General features: G+C 34.7%; 1 protein-coding gene across 1 annotated transcript; it reads left to right on the forward strand.

Annotated features, from left to right (window-relative positions):
- The first annotated feature begins 11,650 nt into the window (after window positions 1-11,650).
- LOC18049684 (pumilio homolog 12) lies at window positions 11,651-12,931 on the forward strand. Its single transcript, XM_024187454.1, has 2 exons — window positions 11,651-11,744; window positions 11,823-12,931. The coding sequence occupies exons 1-2, from the start codon at window positions 11,651-11,653 to the stop codon at window positions 12,929-12,931; spliced, it is 1,203 nt and encodes a 400-aa protein (XP_024043222.1).
- The last annotated feature ends 4,576 nt before the right edge of the window (window positions 12,932-17,507 follow it).

A 17,507-nucleotide genomic window follows, 5' to 3' on the forward strand; every position in this document is an offset into this window, starting at 1 on the left:
TCCAAACTTCATCCCTCACATGATCCTCAAAAGGATCCATATTGGCTGCATCTATCCGACTGCCTACGTACCCAAAGGTTGGGATCAAGCCTGCCGTAGTTCCTGTTTCCCAAGGAAATGCCTCAACATAATCGAAGGATCTGAATTAATTTCAAGCAATGTTGAAACTTAATTCCCGAAATCACCTTTGTCAACATGTCTGATGGGTTATCTCTGGTATTGATCTTCTTTAATAACATATCATCGCTCTCGATAATCTCCCTCACATAATGATATTTCACATCTATGTGCTTCGTCCGAGAATGATACGTCTGATTCTTTGCAAGGAATATCGCACTTTGGTTATCACAAAAGACCTTAATGTTCTTTTGGATCTTTCCAAAATCACCCAACAAGCCTCTCAACCATATAGCCTCCTTGACAGCCTCAGTTGCTACCATATACTCTGCTTCCGTAGAGGACAGACCAATTGTCGATTGCAAAATCGACCTCCAGCTAACCGGACCTCCACCCAATGTGAATACATAGTCCGTTGTTGATCTTCGCTTGTCAATGTCTCCAGCGAAATCAGAATCACAATACCCAACACATTATTGACCACAATCCTTTTTGAACAATAACCCAACATCAACTGTCCCATACAGATATCAGAGAATCCACTTTACCGCAAGCCAGTGATTTTTACCCGGATTGTGCATATATCTACTAACTATGCTCACTGCTTGAGATATATCGAGCCTTGTGCATACCATAGCATACATAAGACTACCCACAACACTAACATATGGAACACGAGCCATGTAATCACGCTCCTCTTGAGATGTAGGACATAAAGAAGAACTTAATTTGAAATAAGGAGCTAGAGGTGTACATACCGGTTTAGTTTTGTTATCCATATCGAATTTTTCTAGCACTTTCTTCAAATAAGACTTTTGAATCAACCATACGCTCCCATTCTTCTTGTCTCTACGAATCTACTTCCTAAGTATTCTCTGTGCATCACCCAAGTCTTTCATCTCGAACTCAGAAGTCAACTACTTCTTTAATCTTTTGATCTCATCTCTATTCTTTGAAGCTATAAGCATATTATCGACATAGAGTAACAAATAGATGAAAGCTCCACCCGGTAGTCTTTTAAAGTAAACACAATGATCGTGTTCACTTCTGGTGAATTTCTGCCCTTGTATAAATTGATCAAATCTTTTGTATCACTGCCTAGGCGATTGCTTTAGTCCGTACAAAGATTTAATCAACCTACACACATGATTCTCCTTTCCAACAACTTTGAAACCACAAGGCTGAATCATATAGATTTCCTCCTCCAAATCTCCATGTAAGAACTTCGTCTTAACATCCAATTGAGCCAACTCTAACTCATTTTTTGCAACTAAAGCAAGTAGGATACAAATGGAAGTATGTTTTACAACTGGAGAGAAAACTTCATTGTAGTCAATACCTTCCTTTTGAGCAAAACATTTTGCCACGAGCCTTGCCTTGTATCGAGGAGTTATTTGATTCAAAGATCCTTGCTTTTTGGTGTAGACCCATTTATTGCCAATAGCCATTTTCCCCTTAGGTAACTTTACAAGTTCCCAAGTCTGGTTTTGATGGAGAGATTTCATCTCTTCCTCCATGACTAACTTCCATTGATCACTTTCACTGCTACGTAATGCTTCACCGAAAATTTTGGGGATGTCATCATTAATAACTGGAAGTGCATAGGCTACCACCATATCTTTAGTAAGTCATCTGGGTTTCTGTATCTCTCTTCTTGGCCTCCTTGTTGCTATAAAATCATCATTATCTATATCATCAATTGTTTCTTCATTTTGTGGGACATCAGAAGAAACAACCTCTTCTTCAACTCTAGGTGTCACCTCCATAGTTGAACACTTCTTTGATGTAGAACTAACTGGTACATATAAAGTTAATTCAAACTCCACCCGCTGCAATACCTTTGTGGTCTTGTTCTCCACCTGCTGAGAACCTGAAGCTTTTATCATTGAAGCTTCATCAAATGTGACATCTCTGCTACACACAAACTTTTTGTCTTCGAGATCCCAAAGCTTGAAGCCCTTTACTCCACCTTTGAATCTCATAAAGATAGCTTTTCTAGCACGAGAATCCAGTTTACCATCTTTGACATGATAATAAGCTGGACACCCGAATATACGAAGGGAATCATAGTCTTGTGCATGCTTTCCAGACCATATTTCCATAGGAGTTTTACCTCCAATTGCAGCAGAAGGCAACCGGTTTACCAAGTGAGTTACATAGCTCACAGTTTCAGACCAAAACTTTTTATCTAAACCAGCATTAGATAACATACACCGTACCTTCTCCAGTAAAGTACGATTCATACGCGCAGCCACACCGTTCTGTTGCGGAGTATGTCTCACCGTGAAATGTCTTTTAATACCCTCGTTCTAGCATACTTGCAAGAATGGATCAGAAGTATATTCACCCCCATTATCAGATCGTAATACTTTGATCTTTCTACTAGTTTAAATCTCCACCAATTTCTTCCATTTCACGAAAATCTCTAGAACTTCATCCTTTGCTCGCATAGTGTACACTCACACATGTCTAGGGAAATCATCAACAAATGTAACAAAATAATGGCTTCCACCAATTGATGCAATCTTGGTTGGTCCCCATACATCACTATGAACATATTCAATGATCTCACGAGTATCGTGATTAGCTGTACCGAACTTGACCCTTGTTTTCTTGCCTACTATACAATGCTCACAGAAATTTAATTTATAGGTTTTGGTACCTTTTAAGAGTCCCTGCCTCATCAGAGTTTGCAAAGATTTCTCGCCAACATGTCTCAGTCGTACATGCCATAGCTTGGTGGTGTCACTGTGCGCCTCAATAAAATTTGCTTCATCAGTTGTACCTCCCTTCAAATAGTACAGATTGTGACATCGAAGCCCTTGCAGAATCATCATAGCCCCATGTGTAAACTTCATTATACCATCTTCAATGGTAACCTTGTAGCATTTAGCTTCCAAAGCACCCACAGAAATTAGATTTTTCTTTAAAGCTGGAACAAATCTAACCTCTTTGAGTTCTCTAATCATTCCATCAATCATCTTGAGTCGAATTGTTCCTATCCCCATTGTGCGACAAGGTTGATCATTCCCCATCACAACTGCTCGGATTCTAGATTACAAAAATCTGTAAACCATTCCTTAATGGGACACAAATGATAAGTTGCTCCAGTATCAAGTATCCACTCGCTCGAACTAGCCACATATGTTGCAGGAGTAATACGTAGTGAATAATCAGAGCCCTCATCTTTCTGTACCATGTTTGCTGCTGCTGGTTTCTTCCCATCTCTCTTTTGAGTCTTTGGATAATCTTTCCTCCAATGGCCCTTTTCATGACAAAAGGCACACTCGTCTCGAGCTATATTTCTATTTCTCGATTTGAATCGAGAATTCTTTCCACCACGCTTATTTTGTTTCTCCTTCGCCTAATCTCTGCTCATCAAAGCTTCAGACGATGCTCATTCAAAATTTTTATCATTATTCCGAATCTCCAAGTTAGTCAATGCTGTGCAAACATTTTTTAAGATGATCACGCTTTTCCCATATATCAAGGTAGTCAGAAAATGGCTATATTCCTCTAGTAGTGAGTATAACATAATCATAGCCTTGACTTCATCCTTAATATCTTCATCAAGATTCTTCAAATCAGCAAGTAACTTTTTGAATCTCGAGACATGATCGTGCATTGACGCCCCATGCTTCATTCGAAAGCCATATACTTGGCTCATTGTATGAAGACAATTTTCAGGACTTTTCAGTAGGTACTTGTCCTCCAATGTACGCCACAAAGTCACCGCACACTCCTCATCTTTCACCAAGTATTTCACCTCCTTGGTCAAACAAGATCTGATCTGACCACAAGCTTTCTCGTTCATACGATCCCAAATTTCTTCATCATACAAGTGTCTTTTATTTTTCAGAACAACATCAAGATCGATTTGAATAAGGGCATCCATAACTTCGCTCCTCCACATGTTGAAGTTGATTTTCCCATCAAACTTTTCAACATCGATCGTTTGACCTCCTATAATAGGTGCTGAATAGCGATTTGACAAATTTCGCCTTTCACCTGAAGTGTCTCCTGAAATAGTCTCGGTAGATCTCTCCCCAATTCTGGAAGTTTCACCTTCTACCATTTTCTCAACGAACTATTTCCACATGAAAAACAACCTCTATGATGTTAATTTCGCGTGAATAAATGCACCAGGAAAGTTCCCAGGAAACTGGACGGGAACTTGGTCCCAATTAAAAACCAGAATCCTTAGACTCTTATCGCCTTTTTTGACAGAACTTTCCTACACATGCAAAAATACACACTACTTACAATAGACTGTCTCTCAAATACAAATGGTCGTCTCCACCGTATTCTTGAATAGTACCGTATACGTGAATAGTACTATATACGTGAACAGTACCGTATACGTGAATAGTGCCATATATGTGAACAATACCGTATCCCCCAATTACAAACCATCGGCTCTGATACCACTTGTTGTGCGCGGAATGCGGAATCAAGCGCACCAAATAATTATTGAAAAATAAAGGGCACAAAATTTACGTGGTTCGGTAATTAAACCTACATGCACGGAGGCAAGAAAGAATAATTGTTTATTTAACAATTAATAGAGTACAAATATTTGAGTAACGAATCTCACTTTCCAGAAACCCAAATATACCCAGTACTCTCACACTCTGCAGGAAAGATAAATTCCCCAGACATACTTCTCTCACTTCTCTCAAAAGCTTAGAAACTTATAAACTTAACAATTTTGGGATGATAAACAAATGAAGAATGCTTAGCTATTTATAGGAAAAATGTTGGCACTATTCATGAAACAAATATCAAGAAAAAAACCGCATTCAAAATACGTCCAAACTGCATTCAAAACGCATTCAAACCGTGTGCAAAAAATCCACACGGATTTGACTTGACTTTTCAACATAAACATCCCGAAAAAAAGATTAACTTGGTAGAGGTTCGGTATAAGAATCAAATGTAAATTAAGTCATTCAACCAAGATTCACAATCAAGTTTTAACCATCAAAGTTATTATCATAACATTGGAGATTCTACAAAGTATAAGCCATTGAGCATTCAAGAGAATTGGTGAAAGCTAGAAGTTCCTTCAAATCATTTACTCAAAGCCAAGACAATCATTCCAAAACTCTTTTTAAGAAAAAAAAAAAAAAGATCAAAGCTACTATCCTGATGAAAAGTAATTTCAAATTCACAAATAAGAAAAAATATTGGTACCAAAATATCAATTTATCAAGCCAAGAAATGAACTCGCCTAGCTACCACCACGGGAATCGGCGAATGGATTAGGATATGAATCCGAAAGAGATGAAATTAATCGCTTCATAGAAGTGGGTTTCTAAGAAGTCGATTTTGTGTTTAGTGCAGCACGGTTAATGGTACTAATTATTACTGGTTTATCACAAGGACTACATTGTAAATTACCCTCAATTTTTAATTTTTTCCCCCATCTATTCCTTTCTTTCAACATTTAATTTGACATTATCAATAAGTAAGAAACACCCATTAATTAATACAGTGGCACACACTTTCAGGTTTACATTTGAGGCGTTCACTTGTGGCAAGAAATTATTTTTTATTATTACAAACTGTCTTACTAATCTTGGTCTTCATTGTACAGACTCCACATATCCTCAAATGTGCTCATCACTGCCCCGTACGTTCTTTTAACTAAATCTCTAAGGAATGAGCAAACTGTATTTATAAATGAAAGAGTACACCATACACCAAGTATATATGGATGATGTAATAACCAACGCCTCATGATTCTTGAAAACTAGAACAAACAAACTACAGTACATGAGAAAAATAAACCCAGCAAATTAGAAGTGTACTTCGAAAATTAAGACTCAGTCAATGCAGCCGAGGTTAAATCTGTAATTGTTGACTGACTGTCTGCATCGTTGGTCTAGACACTGGACTCTCATTTAAGCATGGAAAAGCAACCCCCATGATTGATATCAGTTTTTCTTGAACACTGCATGATGAAGTTGGAAGACGCGGGTCCAACATTTCATCAAGTGCTACATCCTTGGTGAGAGATGAAGATAAAATCGAACAAAGAAAATCTCTTGGATGCTTCCCTTTGATCACTTCCAACACTAACACTAACAGCTTTAATTGATTGAATTGAAAGTGAAGGACCTTCAAATGAGTCAGAAGACCAACCTCCAGTGGAATTTTTCCAGACAACTGATTGGATTGTAAAGAAATGTAGCTGAGTTTCGAAAGGTTACCAATTTGAGATGGGATGGTACCCAAGAATCCATTAAGACTGAGATCAAGATGCACAAGCTGAGGAAACGATGAAAATGAAAAATCACTAAGCGTACCACTTAATCCTGTATTTCTGAGGCTGATGTTGATGACTCTTCCAGCGTCACTGCAACTGATTCCAAACCAAGCACACGGGCATATTTTGGATGAAACATTGGTGGTGGCGTTAGTCCAGGAAGGAAGGAGAGATCGGTTGTGGCTTTGAAGGCTGGCTTTCCATTTGAGAAGAGCATCGGCTTCTTCATTAGAATCAGAAGAAACAGTAATTGAAAAATCTAGCAAAGAAAATAGGATCAACAAAGCTAGTGAAGAAACTACTTTGTTCATGTTTGTTGACCCCATTGACATTATAAAACACAATAAAACAAAGTAAGATAAACCAAAATGTGTTAAAATTCAAAATTAAGATCATTTGAGGACTCTCAGCTTTCAAAACATACAAATTAACAACGGTGCAGAAAACAAGCATATAGGATGCCAAATTTATAGAAACCACATACAAGAGCAATTGAGAGGTCAACAATTCAATGCATCAATTGATATTGTGGAAAAGTCTTCCAAGATCAATATATTAAAATTAGTAGAAATGCTAAAGAGAGAAAGCAGTAATACTGTTTCTTTCTTGATATATATTAGTACTGCTCTAAACTTATCCCAAAAATGGTTCATTTTGTCGCAGTTCTGTCAAATCAATCTTCGTATCGAATGCATCTTCTTCTACGTCAATGTACAACTTGAAGCTGTCCGTCTACTACTTGTTGGTTAATTAACTTGTAGGGCAAATTTCTTTGGTACGGTAAATGAGAGTAAGTTAATCTGATTAATTTAGCTTGGTGTCACAAAACTGTATTCACGTTGCGTCTTCAATGTGCAATTCATAAAATGTTAAAATATCTAGCCTTTTCCGCTAAAGCTAACAAACTGTTAGATTAGTGCTCAAATATTTTTCTCGGAGATTCTTCTTATTTGGATAGCAACAATTCAGAAAATGTTAAAACGCTAGGGCATTTCCAATAAAGCTGACAAACAATCAAGAAGAATGATAAAAGTTTTTCCACAAAGATTCTTCTCTCTCTCTCTCTCTCGAAGAACATGAGAAGTCATCCTACGAAATAGAATAAAAAAATATTTGTGGTCAAGATTAATGGACAAATTGTCTTAAGGTTTTTTTGGATCCTATTGTACCGAACAAACTTATTTACTGGGCTTTTGTCTCCCGAAAAATCATGCCAGTAAATGAAAGGAAAATAACACACCGTTTGGGATTGTCTTTTCGCTACCCTTTAATTTTGTCATTATATGCCTCTTTATTAAGTTACTAAAATTTTTTTAATATAGGTTAAAGTCTAAAGAATATGATTTTCATTTCCGGAAAAATCATTGGAGTTATTTGGAGGAATGCCACCGAGTTATTTCTATTGTATTTAGGGGGGGTTTGGTATGCCAAATTTGGTACACCAAATTTATCCCCACGCAATAAACCCTTGCCAAACATACGATAAGTTTTAGGGCATTTGTGAATTATTAAAATTTTCAGAAAGTTAATTTACTTAAATATAAAAAATTAGTAATTCACTAAAATTTTGTAAATCTAATTTATTACGGCTTTTCTTTAAAAAAATTAATCCAAATGACCTGTTAGGATCTCACATCTGCTACAGAAAACACGGTTTCTTGAATTTATTTTTACTATGTTTTTTTGATAAAATTTTAATACTTCATTTCATCATCAATGTCCAAAGGGGGTCTTAGGTCTTAATGCCCTTTTTAAAATCTTGATGGTGTTGGTGATCATTTTCTTAAGTTTTAGAGTGTAGATGTCCTTTTCTCGAAAAAAAGAAAAAGAAAAAAAAGGGAGAAAGTTTAAACGTGAATTGTGCTTCTGTGTAGACTGGCATGATTATTGCTTGGAAAATGTTGTTCTTTTTTGCGACAACCGACGCACATGGCACATGTTTAACGTGAATTCATTTATTTCCATGTCACTTGGCTTATTAATTTTTTCTTCCAAACACACTGATTATGCATTGATTCTTCCATGCCTTTCAGATTCATTCTTCCGATCTGAGTTAGACACTGTAGTATTCAGAAATTAAGATGCATTCGACACTTGTTAAAAGTTTAATTTCTTAGACACTTGTTTAATGGGGGAAAAAATGCAAAACCTCCCTGTTATTTGACTAAACTTATTAAAACTCTCTTGATGTTTTAAAACACATTCAAACTCCTTGATTTTCAATTTTTTAATACCATTTGATTCTTGATGTTTGTTTGATATTGAGAATATAAATACCTTTAATTATTTAATTAATTGAATTTTTTAATCATAATTGATTGAAAAATTAAATTTAAAATTATTGGAAAAAGCAAGGAAAGTGCCGTCATTTATTAATTAATTCTGAAATTTTTTTCAAAATTTATGAAAAATTAAATGCAAAACTAATATGTGTGTGTGTGTTTTAAAACATTAGGGGAGTTTCAATCAGTTTAATCAAACAATAAGAAGATTTCACTCCTTTTACCCTTGTTTCATGTTGCTCTCTTGCTTATTCGACTGATGAAAGTGATGGATTCTGTCATATATTTCTACATTTTCTTTTATTAGCTAGCATTAAGAAAATAGAAAAATTGACTGTAGCTATGCGAGACGGCAAAGTATAACGTCACATATAAGAGCCTTTTCCTTGAAGTGACTTCTCTGTAATCTTCGATCTGTTTGTCTTCTTAATTTTCTTCAATTTGAGCAATAAACATGCTGTATAGTGTTGACAATTGGATCAAATTAATTCCTATTTTCACGATGTGAAAACTTGAATGGTGTTTTCTGAAACACTCATTGATCCAAATTTTAAAATGAGCTAGGCATGTTGCATGCAAATTACGTGTGCTCGTGGTAATTAGGCATCATAAATCACTCTTCGACTTTGTTACCATCGACCCAAGAAATTTATTCACATGTTTTAGTTGCCACATTACTGTAGAATTGATGGCTCTAAAAGCAAAAGGCACCCTAATGTAGTTAATTTGCCATATGAAGTTTGCAATTGAAGTTGTGCAGAAAGTATAGGGTTAATTTGGGTATTTAGTTTTGTATCCTATATAACCTAGCATTTTGAAATGAAATGCAATAACTTTTCAACGGTCTTACGTGTAAATAGCAAAACATTTGACAGTCAATAGATTCCATGAGATATCATATCACAAAGACTTCTTGTTAGTTTCATTGAAAATTAATGATCATATTAATAAAGTAATAACTATAAATCATTCGGAAATATATAACTTTTTACTGAAAAATTATTGAAGTTAATTAAAATAGTTTTATGAGTATTTTGGTACTTATAATAGGAGTAAAATATTCAAATAAAATTTATGTTAACGACACCTTAGATTGGGTCACATGGGATATGTTTTTCTCTATTTATCCCTCACCCATATAAAACCCTTTGCCAAACATGGGACTAGCTTTGGTTGGATAAAAATTGTCCATCTCCATGCCCTTTGTAAATGTGAACAACAGAACAAGTCATCTCTGGGTTTTTCTTTTGAAGGTAATGTTATCAAATTGTAAAAAAAAAATAATATGTAATAAAAACAGTAAGTGAAAAATTAAAGAAATAAAATAGGATCAATACTACGTACTATATTCAAGGTTGGTGACCCCATTAGAAAAACAAAAGATCAATCACAGAGAAATGGAATCAAAACAATCAAGATAATACCAAAGTTGTTTGAAATTGAAAAGGTTTTCGAACACTTATATTTTAACAATGTTACAGAAAACAAGCACATCGGAAGCAAAAGAGCAATTGACAAACTTGTTTGCTGGGCATTTGTCTCCTTATAACAGAGAAAGAAAGGAAAGTAGATTCTTCCACTTCAGCAAGCACTCTCTCTCTAATTCTAAATAGTTTGGGGTTCGCTTTTTAAATTTCTATTACCCTTAATTTTGTCATCACATTCGCTTTGATTAAGATAATAAAATGGTTGAGACAGAGAGACTTTAGATGTTGAATTAGAATTTCTTCTCATCTTTATATTAACCCGCTTTTGAAGAAACAAAACTAATCTGAATTTGTCAAAACTAGCTATTATTCCAATTTACTAACATTGTAGGCACAATTTGATTTGCATCATGTAACAGTTTGATCAGATTAGTTCACAAACTACAAAGAATGCGTGTAATTAGTATGAAAAGATTAGTGGATATAACAGTTTGAGCATAATTTTCACACTTAGTTATCTGAGGGCAAGCCATGAATTATGCCTAAAGCAAAGAAATTTAATTTGATAATAAATTAACCCAGTGCCCAAACTATATTCTCTTCTTGTGATAAATAAACTTCTCATTGCGTAAAACTAATAGAATGAATAGATGCCAATGCCTTCATCACAGCAAGATCAATTCAAGCCTTGAGTTACGCACGTAGTTTATGGCTTAACAATTGTAATTTATATATTCACGGGATTCTTGATTTATTCTTGATTTATTCTTTCCTTAACTGATGTACAAGACATTTATTTGTTTTTTTTTTCTTTTCAATTGTTGGGAGGTAGGTTCTTGCTATTTAGGTTCAATGAGCAAATTCCCCCCAAAACAAAATCTTATTTATGCAAGTTTTGACAAATTTTTAATTGTAGGATTATTTGTAGCTTTTAGGCTGCGTCTGATATGCATTTTAATAAAAAAATTTCACATTTCTACTGCTGGTGCTCCCTTTTTTGTAATTAAAATTACGACAGGTGTATTTCTCCCAAAAAAAAATTACGACAAGAGTAGGCCGAATTTTATTTGGGCGTTTTTTTTAATTGTGATCAACTGAGCTGATCAAGTCTTGTCTTCTCAGAATTTTATTTGCAATACTAGTAAATTTGCATATAATTTTTTTAAAAGAAAAACCATTCCTAGTTATATTAGTAGTATTTAATATTGTATTATTAAAATAAATAAATAAATAAATAATTGCAATAACTTAATAAACTTTTATTGAAAATAGAAACTTAATAAACTTCAATTTAGCAGGTGGGCCTAAATATGATTAGTTTATTCCTCTATGAATCTGGATAACAATGAGATAAATGAATTTTTTATGTAAAATAATAATAATAAATAATTCTGTTTCCTAATTCTATAAGGAGAGTTTTTATTATGTTATAACTCCTAACATGATTAGGAATCCTATCTACAAACTAAAATTTGAATCTGTGCATTATAAATGCAGCCAAATAAAATTTTTCTTCGCTATTCTTCTTTATTCTCACTATAATTTCTAGCTTTATAATGGAGAAATCATCCACAGGTTCTGATTTTGAAACAGAATGCGAAAATCTTTTGCGTTGTTTTGACATTCTTGAAGCTATCAATGATGCTACTGGTCAAACCAGCATTGCCGCTGATTCTTCTTCTTCTTCTTCTTCTTCTTCTGCTTCTTCATCTTCATCTTCTGTTCCAGTTCCAGTAGCAATTCCATTGTACTCAGAAAATTTGTGGGCAGTTCGAAGCTTGAGCGGCAGAGGAGATTTTGGCACATCCGATTTTCGATTCCCTTCAGCACTCCAAACAATCGCTTTTGAGCATTGTACCAATCATGATCTTTTTTCACTTGCTCAAGATCAAGAGGGCTCACAGTGCTTGCAGGAAAAGTTAAGTTCCGGGGACTCCAAGATTCTAGACAAGTTATTTTGGGTGGTTTCCGGGTTCACTTTTGAGCTTATGAGTGGCCAATATGGCCGTTTTGTCTTTGGAAAATTTATTGAATCGTGCAACGAGTCTCAGCTGGCGCTGATTATCCTCAAGATAACATTCCAGGATCAATTATTTCTCCTAGCATCGGTGGACAAATTTGGTTCATCCTCAGTCAAGAAGCTGATCAAAGTAGTAGCTCACTTGCCGCCATTGCTTTATCACGTTATGTCAGCTTTGAAAAGATTGTTCAAGTTTTTGATGATGACAAAGCCGGGATCCTCTGTTATATTGCAGTGCTTAGAGCCATCTTATAATCACAAGAATGACTTTATATATCAAGCGGCATTAGAGCATTGTCTGTATCTAGCCTGTCATGAACAAGGATGCATCAACCTCAACAATTTCATTGACAACATGAAAGGTTCGCGAAGAAAACAGATTTTACATTTAATTTCCGTGAATGCAGCCAGCCTCTCCAGGCATCGCTCGGGGAACTATGTGGTGCAGCACGTCTTGAGTCTCGAGGACCCGTTTTTGATTGACGCAATCTGCTTCGCGCTTAGAGGCCATTACGTAGATCTCTCCTTGACCAAATGTGGCAGTTTTGTGGTTCAAAAATGCTTGAAATATCAAAACGCAGTGCATTATATCATTGAAGAGTTGCTGAACAGTGACCAAATTTTGCAAGTAGCCAATGACAAATATGGAAACTATGTGATTCAAACAGCATTGGCAGAGACCATGAGACAGGATAGACTTAGTGTTCATCAGAGACTTGTAACGAAATTGCAGCAGCACCTCGCTGCTCTTCGGGTGATGAAATATGGAAGCAATGTATATAAATGGACCACAGCATCTCATCCGTGTCTAGCTTAGCTGACGGTTTCAGTTTTTCTTTGTCCATTTAGGAACACATCGTGTACGGTAGTTAGCTTTCTGTTGTAGTCTTGTGCACTTGTGTCGTTGTATGATATCCCATTTACAGCTAACTGGGAAGTAGCTAATCTCTGTAGATTGAGAATGAAGATTCTAAGATTCTTTATGTTTGTAGTTGTTGATGTTTACAATATTATGATATAATCCGAGCAAAATGTTTGCAAATAGCCAGTTTTTCTCTCTTTTAGAAAGAAATTCAAAAGAAAAAATCAAATAACAAAGACAATAATAATAATAATAATCAACACAAGTAGATAAAACTTAGGGGTGTTCAGAATCCAATCCGATCCGCTCAATCCGTCCGATCCGCTCAATCTTATCCGTATAAATCCGATCCGTGGATTGGTGGATTGGATATGGATTGAAAATTTAAAAATCTGCAGTCAATGGATTGGATATGGATTTACTTCTGTAAATCTGCAAAAATCCGTGAATCCGCAAAAAAAAAAAATATATATATATATAATTAAAAAATTATTATAAATTTAATTAAAAAAATTATAAATGTGATATTACATAGTTACATAAGCACTATAACATATCTTAGCCATTACCCAATAATAATATAAAATGAAAAATAATTAAATAATCAAATATACAAATACACTTTGTAAAAATTGTAAAACAAAATAAAAGCAAAGTCACACGCACTAGCAAAAGCAAAGGAACATAACGCCAAGTCACCCAAAAGCAAAGTAACATGACGCCAAGTCACCAACAATTTGCAAACAAAAAATCATAAGCTTCCCCGCCGTCACACACACTAGCAACACTCAATACTGGTTGGATACACTCTCGACACGGATTTGAAGGACATCGGCCGCGCGATTCCGGCGAGAGCAAGCCATCTTCTTTCCCAAGTCCATCGAGCCACTTCACATTCACTGGTTCCAGCTGAACAATTTCACTATCACAACCTTCAAGATCGCCACCCGTACAGCTTCTCCTGGTTCCCATCGTGGACGGCTCCGTAATCACCACTTTTTGACAAGCGCAACAGCCTTGGTGAAGGATCAGATTGTGTTTGGTTTCCGAAACTTCGTCATTTCAATTAATTGTGACTTTATTTGAACAATTAATTCCGGTGTTATATTAACGTATTATTGTAACTTTATTTGAACAATTAAGCCTGGTGTGTTATATATTTGAAACTTTGAATGCATTATTGTAGCTTTATTTGAATAATTAGTCTCGATGTGTTATATTTTGAAACTTTAAATGTATTATTTTAGCTTTATTTAAATAATTAATATATTTAAATTTTATTCAATTTTAAATTTAATTGGTAGCAAAATTATTTTTAGGGAAATTATCACCGGTATACCCTTAAATGTCACCGTTATCAAACATACTGCAACACTTTTCACTTATATCACTCGTATACCCTAAGTTGACAAAAGAGTTCTGGCGTCCACCCTTCCGTTTACTACCGTTAAGAACTTAACAGAATTTGAGCAAAATTATTTTAGCTTTTTTTTATTTCATTAGTTGGAGAGAACTAAAAATTTTTAATTCGAAAACTAATGCGTAAAATGGTGGATTGGATATGGATTGAGTCAAATCCGCATCCGATCCGCAAACGTATGGATTGGATATGGATTGAGTCAAATCCGCATCCGATCCGCAGATGTATGGATTGGATTTGAATTGAATTTTATCAATCCGTGGATTGGATTGGATTGAAAAATTATAATCCGTAAAATCATGGATCGGATATGGATTGATGTCCAATCCGTAAAATCCGATCCGCGAACACCCCTAATAAAACTAAACACAATATATTTTTGATGTAGATAATTAGTTATAAGCCATGATCAAATACAAAAGCCATCAATCAGTCAGACATTGTTAAAAACTTATGGATGCTAGAAATGTTTTGATGATTTCCTCAGAGCAGGGCAAGGAAATTGTGCTCACCCAATGAACTTTGCTAAACAAGCATCAAAACTTCACTTACCAGGACATAAATTCCAAGTCAAGGGCTGAAGCCAGAGGCAGTACTCCTCCTAAGTCCCATCTCTGCATAGAATGGTGGCAGTTTATATGTAAGAAGCATAAAACAGAGTTTGGCAGTCCAAAACCCAAAAATTATCCGTTAAAATTGTGAACTAATGGCAAAGAATCTAATATAAATGAAACCTGGTATGCATTACCGGCTTTTGGCTCATTTATGAAAGAGCAAATCTAGGCTTTTAATTTAAAAAAAAAAAAAAAAGAAGCATATCAAAAGATAAAAGGAGCATGAAGTCAATAAGTGATGGACTTGCATAAGAAAAAATATTGTTGCTAAGGAGCATAGACTTGCTTTTTGCTAATTCTCTTAGGTGGAGTTTGGTTGGAAGAAGAGGAAGGGAGAAAGGAAAGTAATTTGAATTCCTTTCTTATTTTCAATATCTGGGTAACCTTAATTTATAAGAATTAAATTTCCATTAGAGTTTAATATACATCATAATGTGAAATTTAGATTCCAAATCAAAAAGTGATAAATTTAAATTCTTCTTCTATTGGAAGCCAAAATATCCAAAATTATCCCTTCAATCTTTTATTAACTTGTTTAATATTATCAAATAATTGTTATTTACAATTTAATTTTGTAGACAATTAATTTATATGAATAAAAGTTAAGGCAATAATTTAAACAATTTACTAAAATCACTTTATTTATTTTATTAATTTACAAAAATAGAAAATACAAATTTGGGCCATCGGAAAGCTATTGCCACTAGAGCGTAAGACACGACCGCCAATACCATTGGATTCCTTGGTCAACGAGCAATGTCATTGTATTGTCATCGAGGTAAAAATGAATTTATTTTCTTCAAATCCAGTTAAAAAGGTTTGAAAACTTTCTAACTTTCCCATATTAGGACAAACTTTAAATATTTCGGCCAATTAATTCGTTTCAATCTATAGATTGTTAATTTTAAATCATTTTTATATAATTATTGAATTGAAATGATATGTCACAGTGGTGGTTAGCACCGACGTGCGCTGGCTCTTGTGGGGGCGACCACTTTATTTTTATTTTTTAAATAAAATTTTAAAATTTTATATATTAATTAATAAATTATTTCTATTATGTCATAGTTTATTTAGAAACAAATTAAATTAAATTAACTATAAAATGAAATCATGTTAATAAACTTTTTAAATAGAATTTAATTTATAAATATACTTATTTAAAATAATTTTTTACTAGTTGTGTATATAGTATATTAATAAATTCATGGTTTGATTTTTTTGAATTACATTTATGATAAATATTGAAAGTTTATCGATAAAGGGTGAAATTGTCCAAATAAAAAATAAGGCATCTCCTTTCCTTGTATAATTTTTTAACAAATGAAACATTAGAAAAGAGTTTCAATTTAGTCTCTTCTCCTTTCTTACACTTTCCTCTCCTCTCATTTCTTGATTTCCTAACTTTTCTTCAAACCGAACACCACCTTAGGATTTGGTTCCAATTCCATTTGCTTGCGATCAGATCTTCCCTTTCCATTTGTTTCGGCCTTATCATTAGAGAATTTCATAAATTGTGCGTTCATTGGTGCCCGTACATAATTCGGTAAGAACGTTGGATTGAGTTTCCTTGGGAGGTGCATAGTGCGGACACACCTCCGTAACATTTCAAACAGTAATCTTTTGGTTTATTTTTGGGTAAGTATCATAAAGGGAAAACTTCAATGACATTAGCCTCGTATTCAAACAAGTAAAATGTGATCTGAGTGAATGAAAAAGTTGTAGCCTCGGCTAGCCATCGAGTAGAACAAATCTATTCGAGGCATTTGGTTTGACAGAAAGCCTTGCTTCCATCCTGGTACCTACAACTGACTCCAAAACGGCAAGCAGCATCTATCTCTTCAATGCTGTGGCAGTTGAATAGTTATTGAAGATTTTGAACTTTGTTTGCTGAACCAGTAAGGAATGCCTCCTTAGATGAAAAAATAAAAATAAAAATAAAAACCAACAAAGTGTTGGCTCCACTGGCAATGGAGTCTCTTTAAGTGGTTTGACTGGGTTTGCTCCTCAGTTCGAGTCGTAGGGAAGTCGCCTTTGTTGGGAGAATTTGTGCCTCCCGATTCGAGTGGGGACTTCTAGTCTGGGTTGTGGTATGGGCTTAAAGGTGCTTCCCACACTTGAGACCCTCTCCAGGATACCTCGTGGTTAAGACAAAAAAAAAATAATAAATAAATAAATAAAAAGAGCTATGCACACATAGTCTTATAAATTAAAGATTTTGTCATTCATCATCTGACATGGCAAAGTTCACTACGCTGATGCTGGCTTGGCAGCCGACTAGCGACCTAGCTGTTGACGCCCTATTTTTTTATTAAAAAAAAAAATGGGTTTCGTTTCCTAATAAGAAGAGAGTTTATGTAACCATGTAAGTTCTAATTCTAAATCTTACATGAATAGTATTCCTTTTCAGAAACTGAAATCTTTAATCTATGCATTATAAAATTATGGCCATAAACAAATTTTTCTCTGCATCTTTTTCTTTAGTCTCCTTATTGTC

Source organism: Citrus clementina, unplaced genomic scaffold (genome assembly GCF_000493195.1).
Source record: "Citrus clementina cultivar Clemenules unplaced genomic scaffold, Citrus_clementina_v1.0 scaffold_3, whole genome shotgun sequence".
Classification (NCBI taxonomy): Eukaryota; Viridiplantae; Streptophyta; class Magnoliopsida; order Sapindales; family Rutaceae; genus Citrus; species Citrus x clementina.